This window comes from Brachypodium distachyon, chromosome 4 (assembly GCF_000005505.3).
Source record: "Brachypodium distachyon strain Bd21 chromosome 4, Brachypodium_distachyon_v3.0, whole genome shotgun sequence".
Taxonomy (NCBI): Eukaryota; Viridiplantae; Streptophyta; class Magnoliopsida; order Poales; family Poaceae; genus Brachypodium; species Brachypodium distachyon.
This window is the reverse complement of record NC_016134.3, coordinates 14,127,779-14,142,761: the sequence shown is the minus strand read 5'-3', so window position 1 is coordinate 14,142,761 and position 14,983 is coordinate 14,127,779. Positions and strand designations below refer to the sequence as shown.

At 45.6% G+C, this 14,983-nt stretch overlaps 1 protein-coding gene, 1 long non-coding RNA gene and 1 other non-coding gene across 5 annotated transcripts; 2 read left to right on the top strand and 1 right to left on the bottom strand.

Moving 5' to 3' along the window:
* Positions 1-1,518: 1,518 nt before the first annotated feature.
* LOC112269024 lies at positions 1,519-1,621 on the top strand. Its single transcript, XR_002960615.1, has one exon. It is a non-coding gene; the product is annotated as a U6 spliceosomal RNA (small nuclear RNA).
* Positions 1,622-2,038: 417 nt separating this feature from the next.
* Positions 2,039-6,479, bottom strand: LOC100834545. Of its 2 annotated transcripts, none has more exons than XM_003577308.4 (7): positions 6,124-6,476; positions 5,631-5,688; positions 5,402-5,482; positions 5,269-5,304; positions 4,859-5,098; positions 4,630-4,768; positions 2,039-2,697 (listed from the first exon to the last, which is right to left on the bottom strand). In XM_003577308.4, the coding sequence occupies exons 1-7, from the start codon at positions 6,321-6,323 to the stop codon at positions 2,237-2,239; spliced, it is 1,215 nt and encodes a 404-aa protein (XP_003577356.1). In that variant the 5' UTR covers positions 6,324-6,476; the 3' UTR covers positions 2,039-2,236. The 2 variants fall into 2 exon arrangements, with proteins under 2 accessions (XP_003577356.1, XP_010237552.1); XM_010239250.3 differs by having other exon boundaries at positions 2,511-2,697; positions 4,634-4,768; positions 6,124-6,479.
* A 1,122-nt stretch (positions 6,480-7,601) lies between these two features.
* Positions 7,602-9,331, top strand: LOC100825437. 2 transcript variants are annotated; one of them, XR_732205.3, is made up of 4 exons: positions 7,602-8,137; positions 8,269-8,791; positions 8,876-8,970; positions 9,053-9,331. It is a non-coding gene; the product is annotated as an uncharacterized LOC100825437 (long non-coding RNA). The 2 variants fall into 2 exon arrangements; XR_732203.3 differs by having other exon boundaries at positions 7,603-8,137; positions 8,269-8,970.
* Positions 9,332-14,983: the final 5,652 nt, after the last annotated feature.

The following is a 14,983-nucleotide window of genomic DNA, read 5'->3' as shown; positions in this document are numbered from 1 at the left end:
GCATCGTGTGTTCGTCTAGCCTAGCAAATTTTAAAAGCGGATTGTTGTAACTTATGGATTGCTCTTCTCAAAAAATAGTACTTCCTCCGTCGCAAGATAAGTGACGTTGATTTGTATAAAAATCTATATAATTTCAGGTCACTTATCTTGGGACGGAATGAGTAGTTTTTATGGAACGCAAATTACATGTAATTTTGTTTTGGAAAATGGTCAGCTAGCTATCACTGCTACAGGAACATGCAATCACTGGTCAAACTTGCACTGAGCAGTTCGTCTAGCAGTAACCACACAAACGCAATGGATGTGGTTCTTGATTTGTTCTTTTGTTCTGGAAAATGGTCAGCTAGCTACCTCTGCTACAGAAACATGCAATCACTGACGGTAACTTAATGTGTGTGGTGAGTCCATTTACACTGATGGCAGATTGGCAGAGTGCTGGATAGTGGCCATTGACTATCGCAGATGATGGTAACCAGAGTACCAGTCAACTTGTAGAAGATACCAAATACACTTTTCTTTTGTTATATATGGAGAACTTAACAAGAAAGTAGGCGTGGTACACAGTTCCAAGCTACCAACAGTCACCTATCTCCTCACTACATCATTGCCTGCCGATAATTGATCCACCGGCTTTCCTGTTGCTTGAAAGACATATATAGCTTGTAAATTTATATTATTCAGAATAATATTCACAAGTTAGATATGATTTAGCCAGAAAGAAGATAGCATTAATAATTTAAACTATAAGTTGTACATCATCTCAAAATATTTGACAACAGCGATCACAGTTTGTACATACTAGGGCCTTTAAATATTGGCGCAAAATTCACCGCTTGACTTTGTGACATCAAAGTTGACGAAATAAGCAAACTCATCTCTACGGAGACATCCGTCTCTGACGCAGTCGTAGTTTTTTTTTTTCTTTTTTCTTGCGAAGTAGTCTTATTGATCCGCTTGGCGAAAGCGCTCACTAAATTGCTTTTCCTTATGATACGGATTGTAGCAACAGACGATGGCCTTCAAGCATATAAAAAATCCCAACCTTCAAGCAACAGTCAAATTCCTAGATCAAGATGAGGTTATTTGATAATCTTTTTTTTTGCGAAGAGGTTATTTGATAATCGGGCGGCTGATTTATGCAGTGTCTGAATAGAATCAAAGGAAGCAGTAGCACGTACTACTGTCTCGCTAATTGCTTGGTTCATCTGCAGACTGCAGCAGAGTGTCGATACCAGGCTGAACTATGAGCGAATAACAGAACTAGGAGGAAGATGCCGCGAGATCTTGGCGGCGCATGGGCTCGCCGCAGCAACTGGGCTCTGGCTCTCTACTGAGATGGGTCGCAAGAAACAGGCCTGGCTCAGTCCAGCCCGTGTGCGCTCTACCGCGAGGCTGGCGCAGGTCGTTCCGGCCCAGTAATAGAGCGCGGTCGAGGAATACGCTAAAACGTTTAGTACCACATCGACTATTTAGAGCGAAACACACCAGTTTATAACGCTTACCGATTGAGCTTGATCTGTCCCTTCGGGGACATCCGATAAAATTGGAACGATACAGAGAAGATTAGCATGGCCCCTGCGCAAGGATGACACGCACAAATCGAGAAATGGTCCAAATTTTTTTGAGATTTCGCTCGCCGGTCCCTTTTCCTTTACAGATATGCCCCTAGAGCCTTTGTTTCTCGCCTTTGTATATTCTCTGCTCTTACAACATGGTCCTTTTTGCTAGCGTCGTCTCACAGTGAAGTCCTGAGCTGATGGAGCTTCGTTTTCAGTTTGCTACTTGCCTTGCCTCACACTGGAGCTTACAGGTTCACGTATTTTTTTTACTAATTAGATCACAAAGCCACAATTGAAGTAAAAAAGCATTCAACATACAAGTCTCAAAAGTTACAACTGGAAAAGATGAACTCGCGAACAAGATAAAATAATGTACACAGACCCTGTTATTTCATTGCATTGGGAGACGTAGATTGACAAAGAATATCTGAAACAAAAATAATCAAGTAATCAACCAATGGTGTTGTACGCAACCGCAATTTCTCAGCACCAAAAAAGCACTCATTGCATAACTTTATTGGTTAATAATTTAAGTTGTACAGAGGTCACATATCTCGCATATTCACTGGATATTGGGTATCTCGAATTATACCAGCATCCACCAAGCAAAGAGCACTCTCACACTCACACTATACACCAGTCAGCTAGAATGCATTGAGATGTTCCAGTCAAAATTATTACAATCTCGAGCGCCTTATACATTTTATTGGGTTGAAATTACCATGCCGGCGAGCAATACAATGACTCGACGCAGGCTTGAAGTCCCAGCCTTCCACGTTCTTCGGGACACATACATCATAGAGCATCTTCCCCAACACGCCATCAGGGTTCAAGCTTTCGACGCTCGGCATGTTGAATAACTCAGGTTTTGCCGCTTCGTTGCCGCTCTCCTCGTACTCCATGGAGCTCGGTAAGAAGAAATGATCGGCTGGCTCGGTCGGTAGCCTTCTTAGCCTATCACTCGAGTTATTCGCAGCCGCTTTATGAAGATTGCGAGCCGAATGAGGTGTGTCACCGTGCACACTCATGCCCACCCCGTAGTCGTTGAGTCGTCTTCTGCTTATGTAAAGCACCGAAGCCTTCATCAGTAGTTCAGTCACTGCAGCTCGGTATTCCTCAGTGTGATGCTTGTAGTGACCTGCATAACAAATGGTGAACACAGTGGTAAGCAGACAAAACACGGTGTATGGGTATTATAATCTTCCATGCGAGCAAAGTAAGATAAAGCAATGGTAATCATCTATATAAAGAGATTTATCATATACAAATTATGAGCAGTGTAACTAATCGTGCTCCTTGAGGCTTCCAGATAAATTGACTGGTGGTGACATGTTTAAACTGACAATAGTTGGTCGCCAAGAAATTAGTGAAAGGAGGGACGTATTATTTTACTGATGCAAGTCATGGTTTGCTTCTCTCAGTTTTTTTATGTTTCAACTGTCCCTACGTAAAACAATTCTTTATAAGAAATTGTCGGTTTTTAGTGAACAGCAAGCCAACTACCTTTGCTATCAAGTCCTACAGAAAAGTAGAAAAAATAAATGGGGAAAACAATATTATCGTTTCATATGAATTCTTATTAAGCCTATAGCGCTTATTATTCAGCTAAAAAATTTCCAGACAATCAAATATGTAGGAAACCATATCTTCTGACTGGAATGAGGCCTTTGCACTGTGACAGCAATAAAATAAAACTTTTGAGACGTCTATAACTGATTAGTTGCATAGAGCATCTTTTTTCAGTTTAGACCATTGTTATGTTTGGGCTTTGGTTTCGTGTTTGACTAGTGTGGATCACGCCTACACAGCAGTGGTCATGCTATTTCAACGACCCGATGAGTGTTGCTTTGTGAATTAGGCGGTTAAAATTTATTAATGTCCATGATGTGGCTCAATGATCAAGGTTTGCACATAGCTTTAGCTTAGAAGAGATAATTTGAAGGATGAAAATGAGCTGACACGATGCAAACAACTAATTACAGTAACAGTACATTATTAAGGCTTCCAATGACCTTTATTTTTTTAAGGGAACCACGGTGGGCCAAGGCCAGCCTAAACCATTTCATTAAAACTTAGGGAACAAATACAAAGAGTAGGGTGCAGAGCTATGACCTTTAATTCATATACAGAATGACAGCACTGTTCTGCTTGCTGAAATTGGAAAGTAGCTAATTGGCACTTGGCAGGCCATGAGTACATTGGACCATTGCTTTGGTGAGAACTATCACTGGGAAGGGTGATCCCACAATGACTTCAAATGTTCTACATGAACTTAGATGTATTTAGATCACAATTTAAAAGCAGGACCGGTGGTTGGACCGGAGAAAATCGGAACCCGCACTGTCCGGTCTAGTGCAGCTAGAACTCCATTCAGCACGTGGGCTGGCGAAATTCCGGTCGGACCGGCCGTGTTTCAACAAACTGGAGAAACCGCGAGCCGTCCAACCATCTGAGCCAAGCCCAACGCAGACCTGTGTTTTCCCCGACAAATTGGTATAAATGAGAGCGATTGGGGATCAAACTCATGACCTAAACGCGTGAGGTTCCACCCTGCTGACCACTAAGACTGATTATTTTCGTGATTACTACTCAACTTAGACACAATTTATACATTATTAAACCGGTAATTGAACCAGGTGAACCAATGTTTGGACTGCTGAACGGGCGAACCGAGAACCTGGCTGGTTCGGTCACGGTCCTGTTTATTATACTATGATTTACATTCAAGTACCATAGAACTATAGAACTGAGTTTCTTCAGAAAGTTACAGAAGAAGTGACAAATGAAACATGGAAACTACCAGATGGTTTGGCACTTTGATGTCTAAATTTCATAAGTTGCGGGCTGATACCACTAGCGTGCAGCCTTGTACATGTTCACCCATAATTTTACAGTTTCAGTGTGTCATCATTATGCATCCTATATGTTGTTTCCAATACCTTGTTAACTAAAAGAAAATGGATACTTTGGTAAATTTAGAGAACCAAACTGTGATTGCTAGCAGGATTAGTCTTTGCATTTACTTGCTTCCACATTGACTGGATGGTTGTAGCAGTAATAAAGAGCGCACCTACATGTGGAGAACTGTGCCATTTAACTAGGTTCACATCACCACCAAGCTCCAGCAGACGCCGCCCAAAATTTTGAACAATTGAACATGGAGCAAGTTCATCATCCTCTGAACAGAATATGAGTATTGGGCCAACATGCTGCACAAATAATGAATTAAGGTCACATATAGCCTAGAAGTGTTTATCTGCGATCAGGTTTAAGACATCGTGGTCAATGGAGTGACATACCACTGATGAGTATAGTGTTTCCCAATATTCTTTGCGCTGCGCTTCAAATTTGTTAATGAAGAGACTGTCTAGACCCGAGGCAATGCGTTTAGTCATCCATGATAAGACTCGTGGAGGTTCAGACATCTTCAGGACACTAGGGTGAAGGAGAAAGCGGGTGCCTAGATCACTCACAAAATCCACAGGACTCGAGTCATACATTTGTCCGCACAGACATTCTCGTACGAGTTGATAGTCATCCTGTCGTAAGGAAATGAAGCTTTCATCAACATGTGCAAATACCAACTAAAATACCACTCATCAGTGCACTACAACCTGTTTTTACATTTATGAACAAAAAGCCTTGAATAAAATTGTTATGAGAACCAAGCACAAATAAAAGGGGAAAATGGCAAGAAACAAGTGCATACCAAACTCAGTTGGCCTTCGCACCTTCTCTCGATCAGCTGCCAGTGAACAAGGAAAGCTTTAGACTAAAGATCCTAAATAAGGCAGCAAGAGATAACTGCTCCGGCTAAAGCGTTACAGACTACCATCTTTTACCTGAAGAACCTTGTATGTGCAACCTTTTGGCCCTCCCGAAAAGGAAGCGAACACAACAGGCACTGGTTTAATCTTCAGTTCCTGGAATTTTGGAGATCAATTCAGTACCAGATATATGATGCATGAATGCAACAGCCAATTAAATGTATCAAAACAGTTAATATTCTACACAGTAATGGACCAAGCGAGGTCGGAATAACAATGTCGTGAGATGCACAATTGCACAGACCTTAACGAGCTCCGCAAGAACACGGTCGGCAAGTACGGCAGCCTTATCAGGGATAAACCTGGACAAACGTGTAAATGAGATCAAACGAGGGATTCAATTAATTAAATTGTATAGGTATCGAGTAACACTACTAACAATTGAAAATCAGGAAATCGACGTATCCTCATATTGGTTTTTTCTTGGGTCATCCTCCTACCTAGCTATCTAGATTCTGGGTTATCTGATCAACTGGAAGTTCCAAAAGTAAACGCATACCAAGTCTGGTGTCAGCGGCGTGCTCCCAAAGTATCTCAATTCTCAACCTAGCAAGACCCAAAATTGTACTGGTGAAAACACGCATCCTCTTATCACCAGCGAAGCGGATCGAACGGCTCTGAAACTTAACAATTTCGGTTCCTAACAGCTTTTGTCCCTACGGAGGAATCATCGGCTCATCGCAAAACAGTCAAGCACGGCCGTCGGCCGGGGAGAGATGGGAAGCGAGCATACATACAGGGTGAGGAAGTCAGAGTGGCAGACGAGGCACGCCCAGCCGAGCGCCGCGTACAGCTGCACGTACGCCCGCACGTGCCGCTCCTGGCTCGACAGCCACGCGAACATCACCACCACGCCGCCCGCCTCCGCTCCGTCTCCGTCTCCGCCTCCGGCGCCGGCGCTCGGCCGCCGCTCGCCCCAGTAGTGCCTCCCCCACATGCCGCCCCGCCTCCGCCGAGGGGGTGCCCCCCGAAAGGGTTCTAGAAGCTTCGGCGATCCTCCGACTCCTCGTCCTCTGCTTGGATTGGGGGGGCGGCTGGACGAAGAAGAAGACGGTGCGTGTCGTGTGGCGTTTGTTTGGGTGTATCTTCATGGGGACGTGTGGCGGCTAAAAAGGGCTTATGGGAAATGCTACGGGGCATCGACAAGTCAGTTCGCCATTGGCATTAGTTAACAGTAGTCAACCTCGTGTAAAAAAAAGAAAAAGACAGTAGTCAACCTGGTGTCAAAAGAAGAAGGTAAACGGTAGTCAACCTCACGGCAAACTGATTTAGGGACAAACAAAATGAGGTCTTTAGTCTTCAAAAGGGTCACGGTTTCGGTCAGTTTATGATCGAAAACTCAATCCAACTTGGACGTTAAGATGGTTTGGTTTTGATCAATTCGAAGTCGTGTGATACAATTTGATTAATGGTGTGTAATCGCCGGGAAGTATTGTGATCTACACGTACCACCGAGAAACTCCACGCACATGGAAAAGGTAACTCTTTTTGTTAATGTTTCGTGTGTGTGATGTGCATTGGTTTATCCTTTGCCGTAATATGCATGCTAGGCTAAAGAATATATCTTGTCATGTACTCTTTCCGATCCTCAATTATTGTCGTGGCTTTAGTTGTTGAACTAATGTTTTTGTGTACATTTGTGCTTAGAAAGAAAATAAGCACTCAAAGCGCAAAAAGTAAAGTAAAAAAATAAATGGAGAACAACATGAAAACATCTAGTTTATGATTTTGCATACTCTCGTTTACTCGCTCCATCCAAAAAAATGCAAGGACACATTTAAGAGTGGAGAGAATCGTGGAACATTTCTCCCGTGGGATGTGATCAAAATCTATGAGTTTTATTCCTGAGTAAATTTCACACTACGCCAACCAAAGTGTACGATTGTGTAGAGGTACTGTACAACTAAAACTCAATTTATCAAGAGTAACATGGACATTGAGAAATGTGAAGGGAGCTCAAGGATCAATTTAGTCTTGTATTTCTGGATTTCCCAGATCACAGTTTGTCCTCGTATATGGCCAACTTAATTACATGAACAGTCGAACACACGCATCACGTGCTCTTGTGTAAAAGTTTAACGAGCTATACATGTCAGTCACGATCGATCATGCATTTGGATAGGTCATCCACGACAGCACATCTTGAGAAAGGCCCCGTGCTATCAATCGGCCACGTCGACGCATACGATTTTTTTCCGTTTCAGCGTGGGCTGTGCGCCTGGGCCGTCGTTGGGCAGCATTCGGTGGGGTTATCCCGACCTTTCTTCCTTCTCGCGTTCTCTTACGACAGCTCCCGACCGCCTTCCTCTCTCGCGATTTCTCCTGCTCCTCGGACTGCAGCCCCTCTCTGCCTCTTCCTCCGTCCCTGCGCTTATCTTCCTCTTCCGATTGCTCTGCTCGTATGCAGGTCCTGTGCCTGTTCGCGTTGTCTGGGGAGTAGCGTCCTTCTTCTCCAGGTCGCCCCTGCTGCCTCCCCAGTTACGCCGTAGCGTCCTCGCCTCCTTCACAATCTGGTCTCACTGGAGGCCGCGAAGACGCCGGCGGGGGCGGGATCCCTATTCAGCCTCCCGGACCGCCGTCCTGAACCCGTGAATCCCGAGAGAAATGGCGGCCCTCCCTAACCTAGCGGCGGCTCCCAGACTGCCGTCCATCTCCTCCCTCCTCTTCCTCCACGCGCTCAGGTCACCACAGTAGCTGGGCGCCGGCCGCGATTCGAGACGCTGGGCGTCTGCTTCCAATTTCTCCCGCGAGGTAAGCTGCAGTTCTTCGTTGAGAGGAAGCTGCACATAGATGATTTCTGGATCTGAACATATATCGACTTCTTTGGGAGACTGTTGTTAACAACTAATTAACTGTGTGTGCTGGCCGGTAAACAATTGTAGATCGAGTTCTGGATCCGCTGCTGCTCGGCTTCTTCGGCTACCTCCCAAGCATCATCTACGCCGTCTGGGGGACTGGGTCATCACCAAGTAGAACCATTACGGCTCCTCTTCCTGTATATGCATGTTTCAGGAATTTGGGAAATTTAACCAGCTAAGCTGATCCATGTCTCTTGCTTTAGAATGATTATACAGAGCTGCATATAAAAGGTAATATTATTTTACCATTACATAGGCTTATGGACTAGAGGTTTTCCATCATGCACTGGGAAACATTTCAATCCCACCAAATACGACGGTAACGAGGCCTCCTCGCTGGAACAATGCACCTTTGGCATAATCATGGCTGCCTTCCTGTGGATGCGCCTCTTTTTCAATCCTTGCATCCATAATATTATTTGTGCCTAATTAGTTCTTATTTGTCTCAACTAGGTTTTGTGAGGCCTGGAGATGCACACTCCACATCAGATTCAAAGTTGAGCACTGCTTATTTCCTAGAGACTGGAACATCTCTTCTGATAACAAGGTACTAGGAAATTAGTACTTTCTATTGCAGCTATTGTCAACGATTTTCATTTTTACTTCTGGAATGATAAATGATGTGCATAAGCTTCAAAACTTTCGATGGAGAGGGAGGGAGGGAGCACAAGAAGCTTTGTGATTTGTTCTATAGATGTTTCGAAGGAGAAGATTGTGCCCCTCAAGGTTTATTTCTTTTTGCTATGCACATTTGCATATGTGTTAGTATCTTTTGTTTTAATTGGTTGAATGTGCTATTTACCTCTAGGTTGACCATATATGCAGTTTGGGATCATTTCTTGTGGCTATGTGATTACATGTAGATTTATGGTGGAATATCTAGATCAAGTAAATTGTGATGTTCAAACGAACGGGCCAACACTACAGAGCTTAGTGCTAGGACTGATTTGTGTTCAAGTATTGTCGTACCTCTTGGTTTGTGTTCTTGAAGTACATAGCAGCAAGAATAATTCGGTTGGATGTGTAAGAACTCAAAGTTTATGTACAAATAAATGTAGTCGAGTAACAGTGACAGTGAGTTCGTACATGTGTATGGAATTAATATAAACTAAAGACAATTGAGTGGCTTAATCTTTGTTCAGTCCATGGCCCATAGTGAATAATATATTCTTGAATTACAAAACAATGAACAGTCCATGGCAACATAAAAAGTTTGGCTGCAACTGACTTGACCTGTAGGCTGTAGGCACTAGGCAACATAAAAGGTTGGCTTCTTATCCTTCAGTTCATATCCCTTAAATTTGTTTTGTAGCTCCAAGTTTTCTTCACTAACTTTGTTTCGTACTTCGATAGGATGAGGTTGTTATGGTTTTTAAAAAAGTAGTGAGGCTGTAATGTTTAATGGAAGAGAGATTAGAAAGGAGAAGAAGGTTCAATGGCTCAGCCTTTCAGGAAAAAATGCAGCCAAGAAAATTTTAAAATTATTAGAAAGGTATGCAAGATTTAGTAGGAAGTTAGATCTATGGAATTAGTTCATTGGATTAAACAGAAATAGGACTATGCTGTTTATTTTGGATGAAAAATTACTTTGGAGTCTCACATTCTATTTTCAGAATAAGCTCAAATCAAAGATGTTTTTTTCTTCTCAAGATGACTACCAAGTTTCTGATAGGGATGGGTGCTTCGCACTAGGCCATTAACAAAAAAAAAATCTTCCAAAAAAAAGTGCACTAGGTCAGTAACAGTGCCTTAGCCTGGCCGTGTGGAAATAGAACTACCACCACAAGGTGCTAGGTTCTGTTTGTTTGGGCTCTTGTTGTAGCATAAGTGGCTGTGGCTGTGGCTTGGCTGAGCTGTGAAAACTGCTGTGCTGGAAAAGCGGCTGTGTTCAACATTGGTCGTCTGGCAACACAACGGTAGCTTTGAGCCGAGAAAATGTCTGAAATGCCCCTACGATAAATAGTAGTGTTGTAACTTGTTGATTCTATCCGTTTAAACGCTAATTTGAGTAGCAGTAAATGATTTAACATATCTGAGTAGTAACGAATAATTTAACATATATTAATAAATAAATATATTTTACTATGACATAGGATAATCCTGCTATGTCTACGTGCAAAGTAGCATTAGCACATCTTGCACATAATCACACACGCATATCAGTGGCTTAGATGCACAGGGGCACATACGCACACTTACACACCACGCAACACATGCACCCGTCCACGCACGCAGACAGCACGTAGACATAGCAGGAAGCATGCCGGCGCACGCATGCACACATGGGATGGCGACGAAGGTGGGCGGTGGAGGTCTAGCAGGTCGGGTGCTGAAGCTCGACTGCTCGACGGGTCGCACGTACTGGAGAAAGCCAGGAGCCCAGCGGCACAGCGAGGAGGGCAAGCGTGGCGAGGTGAGGCCAGGCGAGCTCACTTCAGCGCTGGGGAGAGTCAGCGCGACGTCTCCCGTCGGGATGTCAGGCAGCGGCGGCAGAACAAGCTCGGTCGGGCTCTATTATTGGAAGCCTAGTTTTGAAAACCGGACCGGACCGGCTGTCTGACCGGAAAAAACCGAAACCGCAGCTCCTGGCGGTCTGTTCAGCGCACTGTGGACCGGACGGCCAAGCAGACCGGACAAAACAGGGTGAACCGGCTGGTTTTCGTGAAAACCGATGAACCGGGTGGTTTGGCTTGAACCGGCTAGTTCACTTGCCGTTCCCTCGTCCCGCCGCCCCCGTCGCCGGATCCCGCGCCAGCTGCCGCGCGCCTCCCCGCACCCGCGTCGCGCACCGCCCGCCGCTCCGGCCGTCGCGCGCCTTCCCCACGTCGGCCGCTGCTCCGGCGGGATTTTATCTTTTTTTTTCAGTATTTAGTTAAAAAGGTTATTTTACATCTTAAAAAACCAAACCGGTTCAACTGGTGAACCAGCGGTTCGACCGGAAAACCCTGAACCAAGAGCCTCGCGGTTCGATTACCGGTCCGGTTTTCAAAACTAGGATTGGAAGAGATCAAAGGAAGAGAGAGAAATAACAGCTTGGGTATTTTGACTCGACGGTGGCAGTTTGGCTGCTATTTTCACGAAGTATCCGGTAGCCGGACGTGGAGATTATCAAAAGCTGCGGAAGTACCTCCTACATTTACTTTTACTTTGATCCATATAAATAAAAGCAGCTTTGGGTTTTGGTCAAAGTGTCTGTCCAAATCCTTGTTTGTTTAGACTTCAGCTTTTTTCCGTGAAAAACTGTTCTAAAAGCCGAAACAAACGGAGCCTAAGTTCTATTGTGCTCTTACACATTTTCTCTGTATGGAATACTGATGCTTGACATTCATATTCATGAATAAATTATTGAATGTGTGGTTACGCGCTGACCTTTTGTTGCAAAACCGTATATACTACTCCTTTCGTCACATATTAAGTGGCTCAAATTTGCTCAAATATGGATGTATCTATATCTAAAAACCGTCTAGATACATCTTTGCTACTACTTAATTTCGAGTTTGGTGTGTACGTACGTTCGTCCGTCGGGCTCTCTCCACCCCCATCTCGCCCCGCCCGCTCGATCCCCACAGGCCGCAACACAGGAAAACCATCCTAATCTGAACCCTCGAAAAAACATCCCTCCCGCACCGCGCCTGCCCCTGTCTTCCACCCTCCTGCTTCGCCTCGACCACCGCGACCCGGCCACTAGTGAGGCGAGCCGGCTAGCTACATCTCCACCTCCGCCGTCGCCGCCGCACCCGCATCACCTCCACCCGCACGCCGAACCACCGCCTCTCTCTCGGACTTTTTTCTCCCGAGATCTGGATCGAGCCGTCCCCTCTCCTTTTCCCTGCCGTCGCAGGTTGCCGCCTCCTCTCCCTGGTGCCCACGTCCGGATCTTAGGCCGCGAGTGGGAGGCCCAGAGGCGGAACCGCGTGTGGACGAGCGGGAGTCGGCATCCTACCCCGGTGATCTCCCCTCCAGGTATGTGCTGCACGCGGTGGACGCCGAGGTGGTCGAGGGCGAGGGACACGGGGGCGGCGGCACGGCCATCGCCGTTAAGCGCCACTATTGGACATGGATCGACGAGGAGGACCACAGGGATGCCGCGATGGCCGCTGCCGAGGCTGCGTGCACGCAGTAGGATACTAGCTTTTCATAAATCTGTTCTACTTGATGGGTCGTGAAGGGATTGAGAGGATTATCTGTGCTTGCAGAAAATTTTTGGTGTCATTTCAGTAAGGTCTCTGGATTGAGAGGATTATCTGTGCTTGCAGGAAAAATTTGGTGTCGCTTCGGTATGGTCTTCTCTGGTTTTCGTTCCTGTGTACGTTCTACATGACTCAGGACATGGTTTTTATTTGTCAAGATCGTGCAGTGACTGCGGCTGCGGGGCTCCGCGGTCGGCACTCCAGGTGGCCTCACGGAAGCAGCCATGGCGAGGCGGCAGCGTGGGCCCGCAGCGGCAGCGGCCAGTTGAGGCGAGAGGGCGGCTGTTATGGGCCGCATCTGGGCCTCCCGGCATCTCAATTCCTTGCGCCGCTGGTGCCTCAACGGCTCAGCCTTGCCGTCGCCCGCTGCCTGCACCACTGTTCGTCGCCATTGTCTGCACCGCGTTCCGCTCTTGTTGCCGTGCCGGACGTCCACTTGCCATCACAGTTAGGTCTTGGCACACCTGCCTCTCTTTTCCATGCTCGTTAGGAACACATTAGCCACACTGCTGCATGCCTGAACCTCCTTTCTTCATGTACAGGTTTTGTCGTGTGGCCAATGAAATGATCACAGCAAAATCGCGCGCACACAGAGCGGGCCACCTCTCGCTCAAGACTATCTTAAGATGATGGGTCCACGCATCGTGAAGTCGTATAGGATTTCTCTCTACGTTCTATATTGAGTTCACAATTTTGTCTAAATACACGTGTATGTGGACGTGTTTTAGTGTTTATGTACATGCATATAAAGTTGCGACACTTCATGTGGGACGAATGGTATTAATTTTCCTGCTCAATTTTTTTTTCACATTACCTCTTCATATATATCCCAAATATAAAGAGCTGAAGTTCTTTATTGTGTTCACTTGCGCTCACCGTTCTTATTGGTCGAGCTGCCAGCATGGAGTCCAGTTCACGTGTTTGTTTTGCCTGCTTAGCTGGCTTCTCACACGGGAGCCAAAACAGGGAGTTCTTTATTCATGTGCTGCTCTCCACTGTGGCTTGCCGTTACTCCTCTCCATTCCATTTCTGCTGCTGCTGCTGCTCGCGTTGCCTGCATCTGCGCTCGCCGCATCTCTCCTTCCCCGCGGCTCCTCGCCAATCCTTTTTGCGGACCGTTGGAGCGCTCGCTCCTCTCTTTCCTGGTGACCGTCTGTGCGCTCAGCTCCTCGCCGGTCGTCCCCGCCGACCATCTGCGTGCCTGCTTTCTCTCCTTCCGCGACCGTCTGCGGAATCTCTTCTCTCCTTCCCGGTCACCCACAAAACCATGCCGTGCACATCCCCACATCCATCTAAGCACCGGATTTTGAGGTACGTCCAATTGAGTGTATTTTCATTGGATTTTTTGGGTGATTTTGGTGGGATTGAGGTGGGGGAGTGGGGAACGGCGCAGCGGTGGATTTCATGGTTGCAGATTTTTGAGGTATGGTCGATTGGGGCGTGTTTCGTGTTGGTATTTTGGATGCATTTTGGTGGGATTTGGATGGGGGAAAGGGGAGGGGCGCATGGGTTAATTCCATGGTTGTGCAGTCACATTTATTTATGAGATCGAGCAAAGGAAAAGTCATGGATGATGTTGATTCACTGGTTGGAGGAGCAAGTAATGGAGTTTCGGGTGGCGCCTAGTTGGAAGAATAGGGTTCAGAGGAGTGTCCTCGTGTTCCACAAGTAGCTAGGATGGAGGGGTAGTCTTGTGTGATGTTGTATCGGTGAGCAAAGAGGGTATGAGGCCGTTTTTTTGCTTGCAGGGTGAATCGAGTAGACGAGGAGACGTTGATGATCTTGTCATAGCTACGATCCCAAAGGGGACATGGCTCATGTTGTTGCTTTTTTTCCTGCAACAATGCGATAATTAGCACGGGTGATTTCTCCGTTAGGAGATTCATGCAGGGAGGGGTAATGGCTATGGTGTTCGTTGAGTGGATTTGGGGGTGGAGGCACCGGATATTGTGGGTGGATTTGTTCAGGAAATTTGGTGGATCTCATCTAATGTTGTAAGGTGGTTGCAGGTTTGTTTACAATGGATGCAAAATTTTATGTGGCCAGAATGTTTAGTGTTGATTGATTATCCATGATCAGTTGGGTTGGTTCAGAATGGTAGTTAATTGTGGTTGTTGATGTATATCACCGTTACAAAATGGTAACTTCTTAGTATGTTTCATGGTAACTTTGTATTTTACAGGATGGTTACTTTTGATTGTGTTGTTCTTTCACTGAACATATCGAACTGATATCTGTGTAGCTTGCTATTACATGCCATGGTAACTTTGGGTTCCCATAGCATGGCAACTTTGTGTTCCACGGAATGGTAGCTTGGTATTACATGCCATGGTAACTTTAGTTCCATAGCATGTCAACTTTGTGTTTCATAGCATGATAAATTCCAATTGTGTTTTTTTCCAGAGTCATACGAAAATGATATGTGTGCTATGTTTTCTTCACAACAGAGACTAGCATGTGATGCTTTTAGGAATTTATGATGCAAGAAAAATTGTTAAATGGATGAATGCATGTAAAAAAAATGATACTATTAATGTAATAAGTTAACA